Raw genomic sequence first — 20796 nt, 5'->3', positions numbered from 1 at the left:
ATTTGTGTTAATATTAAAATTAGACCACTCGGGTTATTCTTCTGACACTCCCAAAGTTTTTTATATATGGTTTCCACTCCACGAATTTTCTTGCACTCTTAATCCGCAAAACGTATAGTAGCAATCGCGTGAAAATCTAGAGATGTAAAAAGACATCGATGTATCGAGCAATAACAATGGCCATCAAAGGCCCTGGATACATTGGAATGCTGATTAGATATTAATCAAATAGAATCTAAAAGCTTTACATTATTTATCACGCATGTAATTCATTACTACTTTTCCTACTGGGTAGATACTGGTGCGCGCCGATTATTTTTGATGGTGCCCTTGCCAATACAATGGCGTTAGATGAAAATAACCTCGGATGGTAGCATTTCGATCAAATAGGACTTTAAGTTTGAAAGAAAAAGGAGCTGACCGCAATGAAATGTAGCAGTCATGCGAACTATCGTCAGTCTCTCTATTCCTACTGCATATTCAAGTAAGGTGAGTGGTGGCATTTGTTACGCTCGCAACCGGCGCAGACCGATGAAATGCTTTGCTCACATAATCGACATTCGAAAGCGTGAGCACAGTAAAAGTCTCAGAATTTTACAAATCATTTAATCGTAGATGAGTCGTTGAGGTGTAAGGTTTGTGAAAATCGACTTGAAGATTTTAATCTCACAACTTTTGGAATATTTCGAAAAAAAATAAGAGTAGAGAACATAAACGAGAAAAGCAATTAACTAAATTAAATACATATTTGGTACATACAAGTACTGTGACGATAACTCAAAAGGTAAATAAAATTAAGGTGAATTTGTTAAGGTAAATACTCGTAAATGCGTGTAAACAAAAGCTAATAGAATATTAAGAATATAAACACAAGATCAGCTGCTGATCTTTAGATATGTATGTACATATGTTCATATGTATGTATGTATGTATGTACGTGATACAAAAATGAGATATCGGTCAAGAGCAATTTTCCACGATATTTTATATATAGTTACCTACATATGTACATATGTATATTCTATGTACACTAAAGTGAATAAAAGCGTTGACATTTACGTAACAAATTCTCAAGTGTAATAAAAAAAATGCATAAAAAACCAATACAAGTGGTTTTGGCGATATTATAGAATTATTTGCAAAATCCAACTAAAACTGGGTGCTGGATGAAGTGGATGGATTTGTTGGTTTTTTTTATTAATTTTTTTTTTTTACATACATACATACATATGTACATATGTATATAAGTATCACCAAACCTACATACGAGTATAGTAGTGCACATAAGCATGCATGTGAATGTGTGTGCTGCTGTTATTTTTGAAATTCTATCGATATATTGAAGCGGCTAATAAGGCTTTAATGCTGATAGTTATATTCTTTTTCTGCCATTACTGTACTTAGTACGTAGTATGTACAATGTGTGTATGTACTTCTTGTAGTGATTTTGAAGTAGAAAGTTATAGTGCTAGTTGAATTTTAAGAATTTTTTACGGTTTTAGAGACACAAATAGAAGGAATGATTAATTTTAATAACCACTTTTATATTTACTGCTTTTATTTTATTCTTTTTCGAATTTGATATTTTTATGTTCAGATTTTTCTACGCATTTTGCATCTCACATTTTTGTGCTTATTACTATTATTATTTGTTTAATACGTTTTATTCTTTTTTACAAACCAGTTCTGTGTTATTCTACTCTCGCGAATTCCCCCTTTAGATCAATCAATGAATAAGCCACTCGCCCAAAACCCATGCCGGCAAACGACGATGACAAATCAGATCTACCTTGATTTTCATGTTTTATATTCCTCTAATTGATTGTAGATAAATAAACAAAAGGCGACATAAGCGCGCGTAAATAGATATGTACATAGTGACACAGCTTAAACGCGCTTCAGTAATTTTTTGAAAAGCTGTTTGCACATTTTGTTCTAATGTAAACAAACGTTGATTTTATTGAACGAACATGCATACCCACATGCATACGTATGTATGTATATACATATCGCACACCATCTTCAAAAGAGTTACAACTCTAAATTTGGCATTTTTGAAATTATGCGCTAAAAATGTACACAGAGCCTTTATTTACATCTCAGCAAAAGCTGGAGCAAATTTTTGTTATAATTTGTTAAAAAAAAAACCTAAGGTAAAGTCGCCCTTGCCTATATGATTAGCATGTGCTGCGAAATAGTTTTATAGTTTATTTTGAGTTGTGACTCTTTTGAAGACGGTGTGCGATATGTACATTAGAGTGTACCAGAAAAGAAGGTCCGCCGTACTCCCCTGAGTATTCAAACGAAACATACTGAGCTTGAAGTTGTTCAAGCCAAATTCATTTTAAAGTAGTTGAAAATACATGCAGGAAAAAGCAATTGACTTTTTCCTGGGACATCGCCATTTTAAATAAATGAGTTCGTTGCAGGTAAAATAGTGAGAATTTCAATTAGTTATCATTTAAAATAAAGTAGTTTATAAATTACTTTCAAACTAATTCAATTTCCTGCAGGGAAATAACTAGATAGATGTTCTGAGATTAAACGCAACATGAGTTTTGCCCACCGGCAGCCCCTCAAGGCCTCTCAGTTATTTCTGAGCGAAGGATGCACCCAGTTGCTGATGTTGACTTCGATGGCCGAAGGAGGATGTGCTATAACTGGTTATGGACGAGGAATGATTGGTTTGAGCCAACCCCCCGAATAACCTGGCACACAAAGTAAAACAAGCTCGATATGTTTACCAACATAATTTAGTCGAGACTTGCACTGCCGAACTAGTTTGGAAGTAGTTGGCTGGTAAATGCCTCAAGCTTGGCTGTCACTACAGACACGTAAACTTATTCTCCTCCATCTATTTTTCACCACGTAGTCCATATATTTGAATGAGGAAATGTGAAGCTTATGCTCATTATCTTCGATAAATACGCCAGATCCTGACCTGGAGTCAGTTTTGGAGTATCAATAAAGATTCGATAATATGTGAGTCCGAACTCAGTGTTGAAATTAAACCAGCATTCAGCCTCAGGAAACTCAACCTTATAGAACCTCTTCAACATATGTAATGGTGGCGTTCTACCCTGTGGCATTGAAAAGACGCAAGTGCTCCGATCTCTGACGTCAGCAACTTCTACCTCGCCCCACTCGGTGTTATATCAACATCTATTTCTTTTTAGTCTGCAGGTGGCCTTTAAGGCTTCCCTACGTATTAAGATACAAAGTGACGGCAAGTGCAGCAGTGCATCAAGAGCAGCAACAGGTGTTGTAGGGACAGCTCCCTGTTTACATTATGCCACTTACTGAAGGCAATTATTTCTTCGATGGGACACGTTTGCGAAACCCGTCTATAATTAAACGAATTAGTTGCTCGGATGGACGAACTGATTTTCAAAATAAATCTGCAGGCGTTGTACTAGTTATACATACATGTGTATGTATGTATGCACATGCTCACCCAACCAGCAAAGAAACGTAAATTTTGCCGACAGTGCAGTTTAATTCAAATTTCTGTATCCGAAAACGCATACAACAAAACTCCTACAGTTATCATCAATTTTCGTATACGGAAAACATTCGAAAAAGATGATGTCATTTGAAAGCAATAATTGTATTTTATTTGCTCAAGCTAAACATTTGAAAGCATGCATGCGTTGTCGGCAGTGGCTAAGTGTGCAGAGGAGTGTGCCGCTATTTGTTAGCTTCCAGAAGGTGCCGGGTTCCAAATCCGTCAAGCGCTTTCTAATTTGATTTTATTTCTTTTGAACCATGAAAAAGTATCTTTGAAGTGCAGAAGGAAAGCGTATTGAACCAAAAATTCAATCAGAAAAGTTTCAGAAAAAACAGCCGAAAACGTATCCTTTTCACCACCATTTTCGGTACTTTTCTGTACATACTTTTCTGTCGCACACTTTATTGGGAAAACGGACCATTAAAGTATCCGGAAACGGAATCGGTAAACGGGCAAAAATCCGGTTTTCGTCGACTTTTTTCCGTTTTCGGATCGGTTTTCGGATTTTTTGTAACTATACTTCAAAAAATATATGTAAGTTAACGGCCCTACGAGTCTATATTCCACTTCTGAATTAAAATGTTCATTTAGAAAAAAACTGTAAGAAAAATTCTTGAGATTTAGGCATATTTGCAGCCCTCAAACATATAATTATCATACATTTTATTACTTTTAACAGTAATTCAATAATACAAAGTTTCATGCAAGCACTTATCAATTGTTTGCAGCATTAATTTAATAAATGATATTTTCTCTTTCCAGATGAATTCAATATTCCCATCGAGCTTATCGCAACCAGTGCATTCGCCTCAGACCAAAGCCGCGCAACTGGCCTTTCAGCTCTTAGATAACGCTACAATGAATGCACAATTTAGTCGCCGATTCGAACAATTACTACGCTCTGAGAAATACTACGACTGCGTATTTCACATTGGCGGAGCACAACTAAAATGTCACAAATTAATATTATCCACAGCCAGTCCAGTTTTCGAGGCCATGTTCTATGGTCCAATACGCGAGCAACAAAAAGAAATTGATATTTTGGACATTGGCGCCGAAACTTTTCAAATGCTTCTAAATTTTATTTACGCCGGTGTCATGCCGGTGTCCCTTTCGCTAGAAGAGGCTATCGAGCTATACTATTGCGCTGAGAAATATTTAATCACTGACCTGACGAACACTTGCTTACTGGCGATAGCGCGCAAATTACGTTACACAAATATTCTACCTGCGCTGGAGCTTTGCGTCTGCATGGATCTGCGTGATCTGCTGGAGGTATGCATGTCTTTCTTTAACCGCTGCTGTCTCAACAATCCACAATTTATGACATCGCATAAGAGTCACTATGTGCATGTATCCAAGGAATGCGTCAAGGCAATAATTGCAGCTAATAATTGCGCGAAGACTAGAAAGCAAGTGTTGTGGTTCGTTTACGAGTGGTGCCAGCAGGAATGCCATGAATTAGGATTGCAGCAAGAAGATTGTGCAGTAATCATCAATGATCTGCAATTGCCTGCCTACAGTGATGAGGAATGCGAAGTATTGAAGCTAAAAACGCCACAGCGACATACCTGTAATTCTATCGAACGTAGCTATTTTAAGGCATGCCGGCCCTTCACTGTCGACCAGGATACACATGAATGGACCGTGTTTGTCAAATGCAATCGTTTTATTGCATTGCATGGTCTCATCATTTACAGTCGCCTATCACCACTGACACATTACGCGTTCAAGCTACCCAGCGAGTACAGTGAAAATTTGCATATTGAAATTTTAGCATCCGCTAATGAAAGAAGTGATGAAGTGAGTGATCAAGAGGGCAATGCGGCGATCAGCGCTGAGACCTTACTTTGGCAGCATAATGTTATAAAGCAGCTGACTAGATACAATTGTGATATGAATATCGAGTGGGATGAGGGGCTGTTGCTTACCCCCGATATTGAGTATAAAATTAAGCTTATGTGGCGTACGGATGCATACGGTTCCGAATATCCGTGTAGTTTGCAATCGGATTTCGTGGATGGAATAAGTTTCAGGGACGAACCAATGCACTCTGGGAGCTTGGTCAAGGGGTTGCGCTTTACAAATTTGATGTAATAACTTGGATGTACATACGATTATAAATTCTAAGATGGCATAGATAAAATGTATTTTTTTTTATATCGATGGTCCTGTGCAATAACGACGCAATTCAAAATTCAAAAAACAAAAACTGTTACTACTGTTAAGTGGCTACTTGTCTCTAATCATTGTCTAATCCATTTACATCTCTTACTAAGGTAAGCAGTAAGGAATGCAAAAGTAAGTACAAAAGGATAGACATGGATTCGACAAGGATTAAAGGCATGAGCCACTTAACAGTAGTAACAGTTTTTATTTTTCGAATTTTGAATTGTGTCGTTATTGCATAGGACCATCGATATGTATCTAGATCTTTTTAACACCTATATAAAATATATTTGTAATAAACTAAATATTCACGTATACAAACGTGAAGTGCTTGTTTTAGTATATAAAATGAAATACTAACTAACGTACCGATAAGTGAACCAATTTCGACGATACTTTGCAATTCCCCACTAAACATCAAGATCAGGGAAGTGTCATTTCGGTTATAAGTAAATTAAAATGTATATACTTATGTATGTATGTAAATATGTTGCATCACTCCCCATACAAAAAAAAGTCGGTACTGTTTTTCCATTGGAATTATAAAATCAATTATATATATTTGAAGACTTGCACCCAAATATTTCGGAAAAATATTAAGATTTACGTGAGCTCGACCGATTTGAAAATACCTCCAAAAATGCAGTATTTTATGAATAAAAATAGTTTCTTAAAGGATTTTTTGAAATAAATCCCCTCAGAAGACAAAACATGTATGAAGAAAGAAATTGAACGGAATCATAATAATGACATTTTTGATGCTGTTTTTTTTAACTTTTTTCAAAGGCTGCGTTTCTTTATACATTCCGGATAAACCCATTTCACAACCAGAATAACCAGAATGCCATTGAAATATACGTTTACATATCATCAGGAACGTTCTAAAGAATAAGTAAACAAAAAAGTTTATTCCAAACGTTCAGAATGAATAAAGAAATGCAGCCAAAGATTGATTTAAGAAAAACTTGAATAACTGGGCCAAAACTATGCCGATTTAGACTTATGAGGGAGGTATCAGTGGAAAGGCATTTCTCACCCTTTTTATTACTTGAAAAGAAACTCATTCACGTCCAACTTTTTTTTCAAATAGCAACACATCTTAAATCAACTTGAAATGGCGTTCGTTCATCTTACCTTTCTCTTTCTTACTTTAAATTAGTTTATTTACAAAGAAATAAAAAGGGTGACAAAATACCTTTCCAATGAATGATACCTTGTAATTCTGAATAAGTAAAGTTTTGGCTGAGTTATTCCAAGTTTTTCTTAAACTAATATTTGAAAACAGCATCAAAAATCTCATTATTAAGATTCCGTTGACAAATTTTTGAAATATTTTATTAGGCAAATTTTTTAAACTTAAACTGTTTGGTCACCAGGTGTTTTTTTTTCACTAATACAATATATTTACTCACCTGGATGTAAATGGATGCCATTTGATAATTTGGTCCGCCAGAATTCACGACTGCTGGAGAATTCGATCTTTTACGCTTCTTCTGGTCGCTCTCTTCGATATACCATATGTTTTAAGATCAAAATCTAGACAAAAGAAAAACTTAAAAGAACATCACAAAGAAAAAGTACAAATAATTTGGCGCATTAGCACGATTCAAGCATTATTGAATCATTGCGCATTATACCATGTTCTGACTGACATCGAAAACATGTTTTCGTTGCTAAAACCGCTCACCTCGCTGGACTCAGTAATAATAATGGCTGACGATGGCCGTATCGTCATTTTTACCGCCGATTTCGGTTTATGCACCTAGGCCAATCACAGGGCATCTTCTATTTTACAACGCCGAAGGCGACCTCTGGAAGTGGTATTATTAATCGATTATTTTTGCCCAAAATTGAAAAGCGAGTTGACCAACTTAAGGGTCCTATGCACGCATTGATTTATCGGCGAACCAGTTGGTCAATTGCTAGAAATTGGTTGTAAATAAGCCGTGTAGTGGCTAGTTGGTCAACCTTCGTCAAGTTGTTCATTTCATTTCATTTCGTTCACAAAATTGATTGATTATAATTAATATTATAAATCCAAGTTTAAAACTGTATGAAATTTAGAAGAATTCTGCAAAGTTTCATCAAAATTGCAAACATTTTATTAAGAATTAAAAAAAAAAAATAGTTTAGTAGCCCATTCAATTTTAGTATGTATATTGAAAAAAATTACCAAAAATCAACCCGAATTTTAAGACATGTGAATTTTGCAATTTATTTTACCGCGCCATCTACATTGGGTACAGACCGATCTGATTGGCTTGATGCCATTCTGAAAGTGATATGTTAAGACAGCAAGTTGCCCACATGAGAAAACAGGACAATGGTTGCGTTCATAAGACGTAGCTGTTTAGCTCATCTGCTACGAAACTGCTGGCAACTGTTGAACCCAACAATTACGTCTTAGAAACGGCTTGATGAATATGCTGCCAAATGAACAGCTGATAAATGTAAACAAATGAAATTGCAACAAATAGTAATATATTATCAGTAATATAAAATAAAATAAATTTGTTTACAACTGCCACCTAACAAAGCGGCGTTATATTTAATATAAGCGGCGTAAGTCTTTTCCATCAGCTGTTTAGGCTAAGCCCAACACGTTGAGTTCAGGTAGCGTAAAAATTTTCCGCTGGAAAAAATGGCGGAAAGTTACCAACTGTTGGGGTGAGCGTAACTACTCAACTGTGCGTTTCTAAGACAAACAGCCAACGGTTACCCAACAACTACGACTTATGGACGCGCCCAATGTCAAAACAGATATTTGACAGATGCTAAGACATATTTGGTAGAAAAAAGAGACGTGGGGTAAAAGAGAAATAGACAATAAGGGTCTTCACACCTGCTAGTTGGCACTTAGTAAACGGCTTGTTGGTACTCGGTAATATTATCAACTGTGGACGTCCTTTTCAGCTTTCTTTTGTTAGTCTGGCAAACTATGTTTATCAACAGCTGATTCGTAGCTTTTTTCTATAAAATAAATAAATCTTAATAGAAAATTTATGGAATGTTACTTACTCATATGACTTATGCCTTACGACAGCGGGCGGATTTGAAATTGGATAAACATCGAACAGCTGATTGCAGTTTACCAACTACCAGAAAAATTATCAAGCTTCCACCACGATAATTCGGTAACCGGTAAACCGATAATAAAATAATTTTAATTTCACTATAATCAGCCTTATCATGAGTTAAATTTTGCCCGAACCGGTGCACTTTTGGTTTCCATGGTTTTACTATGGGCGGATGACAAATTTTCGGGCGAATTTTCTTTCAGGCGAAACTCAGGATAAGGCAGATTATGTAAGTTATTAATTCCGAATTATTTAAATGAAAATTGAAGTTTTCCGTATGGTTACAAATTTTATTCTGTTCTGATCTACAAAATTTTCCATTATTTATAGCACACAATTTAAAATACAAATTTCTAAGGCTTCATTTGCAGCTACCAGGTCAATAAACCACGCTTCTTAATTTATATCTTCACATATTCAAATTAATTCATTAAGAAGAGTTTAACCTTTCTGTAAAACCAGTTTATCGTTATCGACAATTTCTCTGCTGTGATGTGGGCTAATTTTTTTTCATTCATACTCCCATAATGTATAGCCACGCAGTATTCTTGTGTATTATTTTGTCTACATTCGCCGTGTATACATGTATACATATATCGTTACGTTAATATAGAAGGGCCCTCACAACGTCGCTGAAATACAAAAAGCCGTAACTAACTAAAACTCCAAAATTCACTTTTTGATTGATTATGAAGCATTTCATCGAATTATAAGGCCCCAATCGTTTTATGCAATAAAAAATTTTGTTAGTCACGGGGCGACGATGTGGTCGATCTATATCAGATACCATATCGACTGCTGAGTGGAAGATCGACCTATCTCGGCAGCCAGTTCGAAAACGCCCTATCTCATAAAACTTTTCACTACGCCCTATTTCAGAATTTTGTTGAAGAACGCCCTATTTCAGAATTCGATTCAAAAATGGCCTATCACACTTTAAAATATATTGAAAATTTGATGATAGAGGGCGTTTTTGAAACGAATTCTGAAATAGGGCGTTCTTCAACCAAATTCTGAAATAGGGCGTTTTTGAAAAGTTTTTTGAGATAGGGCGTTTTCGAACTGGCTGCCGAGATAGGTCGATCTTCCACTTAGCAGTCAATATAAATAAAAGTTTCGAAGCTAAATTCACAAAAACTAATTAAACTAAAAAAAAAAATCATCAGAACTTATTTTTTTTATTAAATTTCCTATAAAGATTTCGAGTATGAAGTTTTATAGCCCATTCAATTTTAGTTCAAGTTTTTTTTAATTCCTTTGGGGAGGGTGTTGCGCATTTTCTTTCATATAATGCATGAACAAAACTTACTTTTAACGTTTACTGTGTATGTATGTATATGGCCTTGTTTCACACAAAAATCGTGTAATAATTTCACTATGATGTGAACTTCATCACAACGATAGGAAAAGCATAAGAATGGAAAACGTTTTTTGAAGGCTGGAATGTTTTCTTGAGGCCATGATGAGTTTTTCACTCAGAGCTAATTTCATTTAATTAAATTTGTCTCATATGTCGAATAAAAAGAAAGGAACTTTAAAGTCCGAAATTTCTCTTCAAAGTGGTGTTTGAAAGAATGTTACCATGTTTGAGACTTGTGGTCGTAGCAATTACAATCTTGCATTTGCCGTTTTTGGATAAAAAAAATAATAATTTCTGAAAAGCGGTGGTTGTTGTTGTTGTAGCGGTGGTGAAACAGGGCGCTTTGTTTTCACAACGAATGGTGATGATTATATAATAAAAATAAATTGCTTTCTAGCAAAAAGTGGAACTTGCAGCTTGACTTCTTTCGCTCAAAAAATGTCCAGCATAAGCTTATCCTGCCACTTATGGTAGCCTAAATACTAGCACTAACGCTCCACTTCTGAAACTATACAACGTCTATCATTATGCTGGTAGCAGAGGAAGGCCTCCTCTGGGAGCAAAATACCAGGTGGTTGTTGTTCTTATGTTTATTATAAATCTTAGTTTTAAGAATTACCATGATACAATAATTTTTAGAAGGTAGTTTCACTTCTTCTTCTTATCCGCCATGTTAGCTATCTGACAGAAAACGTGTTTCGTATTTTTTGTTGTACCAACTTTTTCAAAAAAAAAAAAATCCAGCATTTGACGTTGGAAAAAGGTGCGTTCGCGTAGCTGTTAATTGTTCATGTTTAACCAAAACTTACAAGTTTTTGCGTTCGCGTACGCAAAAAACTTGCAAAGTAGGGGAAATTGAGAGAGCAAACTGACATTTCATTTTGAGGGGAAGCTGCTGGTTTCTGCTGGAAAAATTTTTGCCAACAGCAATTTGCCAACAGCTGATCAAAAACAGCTAGTTCGCATTTACGCAAATGCCAAAATTGAATTTGATGGTTTGGAAGTTAAAAATTACAAAATGCGACTAATTAAACTTGTAAGAAATAAGTAGTTATTTGTTTAATCAATAAACTGTGTCAGTATAACACTTTGTGATGACTTTTTGTACGTTTTAAATTTTACACTTTTGTATGTAAACAAAAATTATATCAGCTGTTCGTCTAACTTGCAAGTTTCTGCAAATTTTCTGTTCGCGTACTATTTTGGATATTTCTCTCTTGTGAGAGAACAGATGACATTTCGCCGGAATTTGGCAGTTGGTTGGTTTCTGCTGGAGATTTTAAACGAACGCACCTAATATAAAACAAAGAAAAGCCAAACATATAAGTAGAGAAATTTTCGAATATTTTGTAATAATTTTCTTCATAAAAAATTAACTGCTGCTTTCGTGGATATTGACACACACGGAATAGATGTAAGGACACAGCTATAAGAGCCACCGCACACCACAGACTTTATCGGCCGCCTATTTATATGATAGGGCTTGCTTAAAATATCATGAACGAAAGACACAAGATCACGCGGGAAGGAAAGAACGAAAAAAGTTACTTTCTAGCTGCCGAAATCTCAACGCCATCTTTGTTATAAGAAGTAAACAACGAAGAGAACGGAGAAAACCGCGAAATTGTTGAACGCATGAAAAATCATTTTTATTATGCGAATTCTTCTATAAATCATGCCGTTGAGCCACCACCAAATTGTAAACAACGAAGAAATGTAAACAAACGGCTAATGTCAAAATCGTTCAACTTTTTTCCTATATGCGATTCTAACGGGCTACTCTCCTGCCCGCGTGATCTTGTCTTTTTGGTTCATGTTGAAATATGTACATGAAGATGTATGGAGGTGCGCACATTACACCAGCTTAATCGCTCTGACCAATAAGTTGTGGTGCAATGGAAAGACTAGCGAGCACATCTAAATTGGCGGCCGATAAAGTCCGTGGTGTGCGATGGATCTAATCCATTATAAACAAGAAATATTGCTGTTATGTTTTCCTTTTTATAATTTTTATTCATGTGATTAGCAGTGGTAAAAATGTATGTATAAAATACGTATACTAATATATTAAAAATTAAGTGATCAGTTATGAAACATTTAAATAACAAGCGATAATCCCCAAGTTCTATATCGTAGCAGTGGCCACATTGCGTGTTTGTCACAGACACGGTTTATGTCAAAAATTTTGAAGTGAAACTACCTTCTAAAAATTATTGTACAAATTTCGATTTAATTTTATTTAAAATATATTAAATAAATAAGGGAAAAACAAAGTTTATACTCTAAGGTGGAATCCAACAATCCGCAAAAGAGAAAAGTAGCAACAAACATGGATTTGGATACGGGAGGCGGCTCCTCCAAAAAGGAGCGAAAAAAATTTAAAAACCAAAAATATTTAACCATCTCATATCAAAAGCAGGAATCATTTATGATATTCCAATAGACGTGTCAAATGAAGAACTCTCTGCGTACCTAAAATCAGATATTCCAATCATTAAAATCCAAAGACTTTTTAGAGGTCCAAAAGACACCAAAACTCCTACGGAAAAAGTGAAAATATTTTTCAAGGGCACGAACTTGCCAAAATACGTTTCATTTGCATCAACAAGAATTACTGTCAAGACCCATATAATGGTACCCCAATGCTACAAGTGTTACAGATATAATCATTTTGCCATGCACTGCAAGCAAGCAACCCAAACTTGCTATAAATGCGCCGCAAATCACGAAAACAACCCTGAATGCCTACTCATAAAATGTTCGAACTGTGGCCAAGACCACGTTGCCACCGCGAAAAACTGCCCTCACAGTGAGAATGAGTATGCTATTAAAAAAGTAATGGTAGCAGAAAATCTCACCAAGTACGAAATTAAAGAACGTTATCCACACCTGTTCAACAAAAAACCTGAATTACAAACCTAAACAAAGAATTCCCAGCCTTACCATCTAACAATAACAACAATATACAGAACAACCATATCGAAGCAGCTAAATCTATGCATAGATACATGCCATATTCTAAATTACTATCCAATAATACACACGTAAACAAAGTTCGTACCTCTACACTTCAGCAAAGAATTACCGCAATTCAATCTCCTAACAAACAACAAAAAACAACACAAGAAAATTTCATCAATAACCTTAACTGTGAGATCAATCGCCAAATGGCCACATGGTCCGCTTCCACATCTACAAAAGATTTGCAAGAATTCTTAAAGAAAATAAAAAACGACATAAACTGATTTAACATTAGATTAGATTTAGACATACTTAACAAATCCCAGTAATGTCTATAACAATAGCACAATACAACATCCAAAGTCTCAAAAAAGAAACAAACAAAGAACTCTTAGAAATCTTTTTAAACAACAACAAAATAGACATAGCAGCTATATGTGAAACATGGATACAAAACAACTCTGGAACAAGCATAAACAACTACAATTTCGTTTGTAAATGTAGACCGGATGGTTACGGAGGGGTAGGCATTTATATACGGAAAAACATCAAATTCTCCATACTGCAGATCAATATTGACGAAACCATTGGTATAACCACTTTAAATCTAAAACAGAACTACAACATAATCGCCACATATATAACACCAATTCAAGAATTGATAGCATTTTTACCTGGGCGAATAGACAGCAAACAAACTCAATAATTACAGGAGATTTTAATGCGAAATCTGCATTATGGGGAAACCTTATCACAGACCGTAAAGATGAATTGCTCGAAATAACTTCAATTAACAACAACTTTGCATGTATCAATGACGGAAGCCCGACGTACACACCCCCAAACGCGACAGAATCGGCGATAGACCTAACTTTCTTCAACGGTGATATAACTCAAATTTCCTGGAAAAGACATAATTCAAAAATCACTAACAGCAATCACTTACCAACTATAACAACTATCAATAGTGAAATAAGGAACACAAAAACAATGAAAATACTAATCAACAGAGTAATAAATGAATTAAACCATACAACATTTCCAACTAATATCATAGACATACAAAGTATTATTAAAACTACAATAAACAGACACACTATAAATATTCCTGCAAACAATAAATTTGTACCCAAACCCTGGTGGGATAAGGAATGTACCAAACTAATCAGACTTCGCAATGCAGCCAGGGCAAAATACCTTCTGCAAAACAGCAACGAAAATTGCACAGCATTGGCTGAAGCAATAAAAAAGCTGAGAGACTATATCAAAGAAATTAAGAAAAATAACTTCCAAAAAACTACTGACGAACTATCGCATACCACAAACATGAAACAGTTCTGGAAAACCATCAAAAACATTAAAAAGTACAAATGTGAAAAAACCAATCTAGGAAACTCCTGGACAGAACAACAAAAACAATCGTTTTTGTCGATGGTCGCAGGAAGTAATTGCTCTAACAATTCTACAATAAGGATACAAAATAATTCTTCGCCTAAACTATCGTCAACCAATTTCATGGAATTTATTACAAGCAGAAACCCCAGCTCCGCGAAAGGATATGACGGAATCAGCTACCAAATGATACAACAACTTTCAACAGAACAAAAGCTAGCAATATTCAAATCATTAGAGGAAATTTGGAATTCAGGCAGAATCCCTGAAGCGTGGATAATAATCAAAGTTATACCGATCCCGAAACCGAAAACCGATCCATCTAATATTCTAAATTACAAACCAATAAACTTACTGCCGACATTTTTAAAAATTATTGAAAATCAAATCAAGGAAATGATAGAAAAGCAAACAACAGAACTAAATATACTACCAGAACGGTCTTACGCATTCAGAAAGAACAGATCAACATCAACCTGTATAAACGATGTTATACTATCAGTAGAAAAGGCGAAAATGGAAGGTTATCAAATAATGGCGGCTTGTGTTGACATAAGCAAAGCGTTTGAGTCAGTAGATAGCAACATCTTAGCAAAAATTTTAAATGATATCAACATACCAAAAAATATAATATCTTGGATTTGGTCGTATTTAAGTGAAAGAATTCTGATTATAGAAGACAGTCGCAAGACTACAACACAAGGACTATGTCAAGGCAGGGGACTAAGCCCGCTTCTGTTCAATATTTATACAATGAGCCTACACACGATAAGCAATAGAAACTGTACACTATTCCAATACGCAGACGATTTCTTCATCATCTGCCATCACTACAACGTACTTAGGACGAAAGAAATACTTCGCAACGCGATAACCCAATTCAATGAGAAATGCAAAGAACTAAAGTTTAAAATAAACCCCAACAAATCAAGCATTGCACATTTTAACCGCAATCAGGAAGCTATCCGTATCCAACTTGACAACGTCGCAATCAATCAAGTCACTACAATCAAGTACCTCGGTCGAATGATCTCAACAAATAACTCCATTACTGAACATGTAAGGAAAATAACAACAGATATTAACAAAACAGGTAATTTCATGAAAATACTGAACGGATGCAAATACGGATCTCACCCAGCCACTGGACTACAATTATATAAAACAATAATCAGACCAAAGCTAGAATATGCAGCTTCATCTTTCGCAAATATTAGCCAAACAGCATTATCAAAACTTAAAGTATGTATGAACGCACAACTTAGAAGATGTATGGGTCTAATCAGATCCACACCCATCAATATCATATACCACATGGCTGCTGAACTCCCACCTCATCTAAGATTTCAATTCGCCACAGCTAAAGAAATAGCAAAATGTTTTGCATACAATCTACCTGCCAAAGAGATATTAACAAAAAATATATTCATAAACACCAGCTATACCAAAACATACCAGACATTCCAAAATATATTCAATAATATAGAATATATACCCAAATGTGAACAAACAAACAAAATACAAACCCAACTAAAATTTTGGGAAAATTTTAGTAGACGGACGGCAAATTCTAGAAAAAGGGGGGATGAGGGGAGGTAGAATAGGACCCCCTGATTCCAAAACTACCCCCCTTTTTTCTAGCAACCCTATAGTTCTTATATAATTTATTGTTAAAGTTTTCATATAAACGATGAATAAGATAGCAAAATAACATACAACTTAGTGCCACCAGACTGGAATTTTGAATAATAAAAGCGGATTTTTAATTCGGAATTTTTACTTAGTAGAATTATTATTTCCGTGTTGCCGAAGAAGGGGGGGGCTGAACACATTTTGCAGAGAACACCTTTCTGCGTAGGCGGCCTTCGGCCGCACTTAGGGATTATAACCCTCAGGCAGTAGAATTCTCCTTTCTGTTTTGCGAAGAAAAGGAGCTGAACACCTTTTACTATAAAAGATCGTAGATCTTATTGTACAAATGTTTTTTTCGCAATAAATGAAAATGAAATAAGGACTTGACTTAATGATTTGTTTTGGAATCCCTTAGCGTCAGTTGGCACAGAACAGAAGAAACTACCGGCGTGCTTTATTGGACGCGGTGAGAATCGCTTAAGCGGTTACAGAACTAATCAAGAAGACCGTTCTAGGCACACCACCACCGGACATAGACGAGACGGAGCTTCATCTGCCTCGGGAGACACGAACAAACATAGCCCAACTTCGCTCTGGCTACTGCAGCAGGTTAAACTCATACCTAAGTAGATTGAATGAGGATGTGCCAAATGAGTGTCCGGCATGTGGATAGACCCCACATGACTCGAAACATCTCTTCGCATGCACGGAAAACCCGACAACTCTAACGGCTTTGTCCCTGTGGACCGACCCGATAGAGGCTGCACGCTTTCTAGGGCTGCCGTTAGTGGAACTTGGCGACAACGATTGGGATATCAACCGATCTGGGCGGGGTTGTTGTAGCCGCTACAAAAACAACAACAACAACCACGACTGTCGGGTCTACGTAACCATCGGAACGACCCAGATCCCCGTCGAGAAAAAAATCTCCCGTCACGAATTCGGGAGAAATGCTATCAGCAATTCCGACGCATTCGTAGTTAGTGCTGCCTTTGGTTTTCTAAATCAAAATAAAGGCTGCGTTTCTTTATACATTCCGGATAATCCCATTTCACAGCCGGAATAAACAGAATGCGTTTGAAATATACGTTAACAAATCATCAGGAACGTTCTAAAGAATATGTAAACAAAAAAGTTTATTCCAAACGTTCAGAATGAATAAAGAAATACAGCCATAATAAATCACAATAAAATAACTCGAAATCAGTGATACCATGCTCACGAATTTCGAATTTGCGGCAGCATTTCGTGATCTCGACGGAATTCATGATAGCGACGTGACAACGTCGGGATCTACGACGGAATTAATGATAGGCCTATATGCTATTGCATCAAGAAAATTACTAATTAAAGTAAATATGCAACATTCCTGATTGGTAGATTACCAATGTGGTCTGCTTCTGTCAGTTTTTATGAATATATTTGCACTAATAAAAGACGGTCAAGCAAAGGATATTTTGGTTTGAGCTTGAGAACATTAGCTTGCGAAATCGCACACTGCTGACTTTTGAGCTTTCCCTTTCGCTATGCATACAAACGACAATGAAAGTAAATATAAAAAATTAACTGTAACTTACCGCCTACACAATTCTTATCGGTTTTGTTGAAAACACTACACCGCTGTAAAAGATAAGAAAGCCAAAAGAAACGTGATAACAAAACTAAAACTTCCACTGTGGTGCTTATCAGAAGATAGTAAATAAATGGCGCCAGCTGTTCGCTGCAGAGTTGCCAAATGCCAAGAATGAGGGAAATGCAGTACTGCGGTTATGTACATACATATCGCCGGCTGGACAAGATTATCGTAAGCGCCATTTTGACAATTTTTAAAACAAGAAATATCGATTGCTATCAGGTTTGGATAGATATCGGTAATTTAGTACAAATTGAGTTAATAATGCGGTCACACTAAAGGCCAGTCTCAACAGGCAAAAGTTTTTGCCTACCAACTGTCATTTTTATTGCCTGATACAAATTTTATCAAGGGAAATATTTTGCAAGTTGGCTATTTTTGCCGGATTTCATCACTTAAAAAATTTAAAAAATAATATAATATAAAAACTTTTGCCTGTGGAGACAGCAAGTAAACTAATCAAGATCTTTAAAATGATACTATCCACGGATCTAATCGGATTCGCACTGTTATAACAAGTGATCGGATTCATGCCTATTCCAGTCCGAAGAATGCCATTCGCACGAAACTAATCCTTCACACTCGCTTATGACAATGCGTATGGGATTAGATACGCGCAGATGGCATCCGTCGTACAAATTAAGTTAATAATGCAGTCATACTATATCAATCAAGATCTTTGAAAGCTTAAAGACACTCGTTCATAAACTAAAAAATAAACAATAAACAATAAAAATAAAATAATTTAAGAGTTTCGGAACTAGTAACATTCTCCGTGACTATGAAGAAAACGTGGCAATCTTTTATCCAGGCACTAAGCTTTTCCTGTAATGTACATACATATGTACAAAACAAAAGTGCTTGATTAATTTTAAACTTTTATTGATAAGACACAAAACAAGATTTAGGAAATTACAATTATGTAAACAATTGACAAATAATGCATTACAAAAAATCGCAATTAATAAAATAGCTACTTATTAAATCTGCTTAAATGGTATTACGAATTCGCTTGATGGTCGAAGAACTACTTTGCGCGTGCGTAAGGAATAAGCGCGCGGAGTTGAGAGGGGCTCTAGAAATATATTATTTTGTTTAAACATTTATATGATTTACACATTTTTAATTTTTTTCTACCTTCCGTACTCGTTTGCATTTGCTGCTCCTCATCATCGCTCAATTCATCATCCTCTATGGTAAATTTGAATTTCTTAACACGCAGCTTTTCGTTAAAAATCACATTCTTCGGTTTGCCCTTCGCAGTACCAGGAGTCTTCAATATGGACTTACGTGCCATGTTCGCAGCTGGTGCAGATGCTAGTATTGGTGAAGGAGTGCGCACTTTTTCCGAAACTTGTGGTTGCTTAACATCCAATTCGATGGCAGATTCGACGAAATTCGGTGTGCCACTACGACGTCGTAATTTTTGTGCGTTTGCAGCAAGTGTGCTACGTAGCAAATCACTACAGGCGCCAAATGCATTCTCCATGTTGCTGAGACTTCGACGCAATTCACTGCTAGATGCCTTAAGGGATTTTGGTGACTCGCCACTGAAACGTGAGTGACGTCTATTTCCCGCTACCACAGATCCTACTGAGCTATCAGCCAGCAAACTGATAACCGTTGCAGCAGCCGAGAGAGATTTGCGATCACGTACCACAACCGAGATACGACGTGGCGTACTGTTGCGCTGCTCAGTGCCCGCAATTTTTGGAGTGCCACTGTGTGAACGCCGTTGTCGTTGGCGAGTTGCTGTCGACACCAGCACATTTTCATCTGCAACGCCAGCACCAAAAGCAGTTTCCTTATTTTTTCGCATTTCAGCGTGCATTTTTCGCAACATTGCTTGCAAACCACTGCTTGGTTTTGCCGTTTTTGCAGGTGGTTTTGCCTTTTTAACTTTAGTTAGATTTGGTTTGCATTTTAGCTTGAGTTGTTTCGTTTCCTGAATCTCATCGGGATCCGACCAATTATTGGCTTTCCAGCGCGTTAAATTTTCAAATCTTTTCTCAACATTATCCACCTAATAAGTTATATAATACGAATATAAACTAAGATTGCATCAAAAAACTTCAGAGTGCTTGAACTAACCTGTAGATTAAGCATGGACCAAAAGCCTTCTAAATCAACGTCTGTAATTGGCTTCGTATCCTCACTACCGTCGTAGACGGCTGCCGTACCTCTAGCTCCATTTTCGCAACGATCTATTAGACCCTTAAACTGTTGAAACTTTTTACTCGTTAGCAGTTTTGTTTGACCTATGGTCACGTTGATCATATCTTCCCCGGCGGATTTTTGAAGTAGGGGCAAATTTTGTTGTTTGTACTCTTCCCACTGGTCGCATAATACATGCAAGCGATCGATTTCGTTGCTAAGTTGCTGTCGGAAATAACGCACTGCCTCAAGAATTCGGCGAGCCTCAATATTGACAGGCGTAGTAACTGCACTTGTGCATGGGGTTTTTGCCTTTTTAACGGGTGTTCCTGCTGCTGTGATTGTTAGACTATCATTTGCGCCGGGAAGGTAAATGCTATCCCGTTTTTCCCGCTCTTTACGTGCGCTCACTTTGCCTCGTGAAACTGACACAAACGAACCAATGTAATTGACCGGACGTTCATTTTCAGTCGAAGGAGGAGTTTTTAATTGATCTAAGTTGTTTTTAATTTTATTTTCGGGTGACATATTATTGCCTATAAGAAAATAATATAGTTATATATATATGTATGTCTTTATGTACTATGTACCCATGATTCAATCATGCTATCCTATGCATAATAAAAATAAAGAAATTTTTTTGTACAGATAAGTAGATGAAAATAGAAATACGGAAGTGGCAGAATTTTTTAGTAACCTACCTTCAGCATTACACTGTGTAGCATTCGTGTTTTTCGGTTGGACTTCTAATACAGTTATTTGTTCAGTTCCGTTAACAGATTTTCCAACCTCCGATGCACTTTTAGAATTATTCATATCAAAGCCATTTTGCTCAGGCTCTCGGCTCACATCCAATTCAGACAACCCAATCGAGTAACGTACAAAGTTAAACTTACTCTTTTGCCTTTGA

General features: G+C 36.2%; 3 protein-coding genes across 7 annotated transcripts in view; 1 reads left to right on the top strand and 2 right to left on the bottom strand.

Moving 5' to 3' along the window:
• Positions 1–17869, bottom strand: part of LOC118744682 — a 31620-nt gene extending 13751 nt beyond the window's left edge. Inside the window, exons 1-3 of one of the 5 annotated variants that reach the window (XM_036477871.1) lie at positions 17677–17833; positions 8520–8647; positions 7090–7213 (exon numbers count right to left, since the gene is read on the bottom strand). The gene's annotated coding sequence lies outside the window, so the exon portion shown is untranslated. Of the gene's footprint in view, positions 1–7089; positions 7214–7364; positions 7745–8519; positions 8648–11368; positions 11408–17676 lie in introns of those variants that run through there. The other 4 variants (XM_036477869.1, XM_036477870.1, XR_004993577.1 and 1 more) reach the window with 4 other exon arrangements.
• Positions 618–5924, top strand: LOC118744681 (BTB/POZ domain-containing protein 1). Its single transcript, XM_036477868.1, has 2 exons — positions 618–784; positions 4271–5924. Exon 2 carries the CDS (start codon positions 4271–4273, stop codon positions 5603–5605), a length of 1335 nt encoding a protein of 444 aa, XP_036333761.1. The 5' UTR covers positions 618–784; the 3' UTR covers positions 5606–5924.
• A 728-nt stretch (positions 17870–18597) lies between the features above and the next one.
• LOC118744678 (guanylate kinase-associated protein mars) overlaps positions 18598–20796 on the bottom strand; it is a gene marked incomplete in the record, with an annotated part of 4127 nt that continues 1928 nt past the window's right edge. The window contains 4 exon segments of the mRNA XM_036477856.1: positions 18598–18807; positions 18870–19755; positions 19824–20422; positions 20588–20796. Of these exon segments, the coding sequence (XP_036333749.1) occupies positions 18713–18807; positions 18870–19755; positions 19824–20422; positions 20588–20796 (1789 nt within the window).

The sequence above is a fragment of the Rhagoletis pomonella genome, unplaced genomic scaffold (genome assembly GCF_013731165.1).
Source record: "Rhagoletis pomonella isolate Grant_MI unplaced genomic scaffold, Rhpom_1.0 Rhpom_scaffold_00008, whole genome shotgun sequence".
Lineage (NCBI taxonomy): Eukaryota > Metazoa > Arthropoda > Insecta > Diptera > Tephritidae > Rhagoletis > Rhagoletis pomonella.
This window is presented reverse-complemented; position numbering and strand designations above follow the sequence as displayed.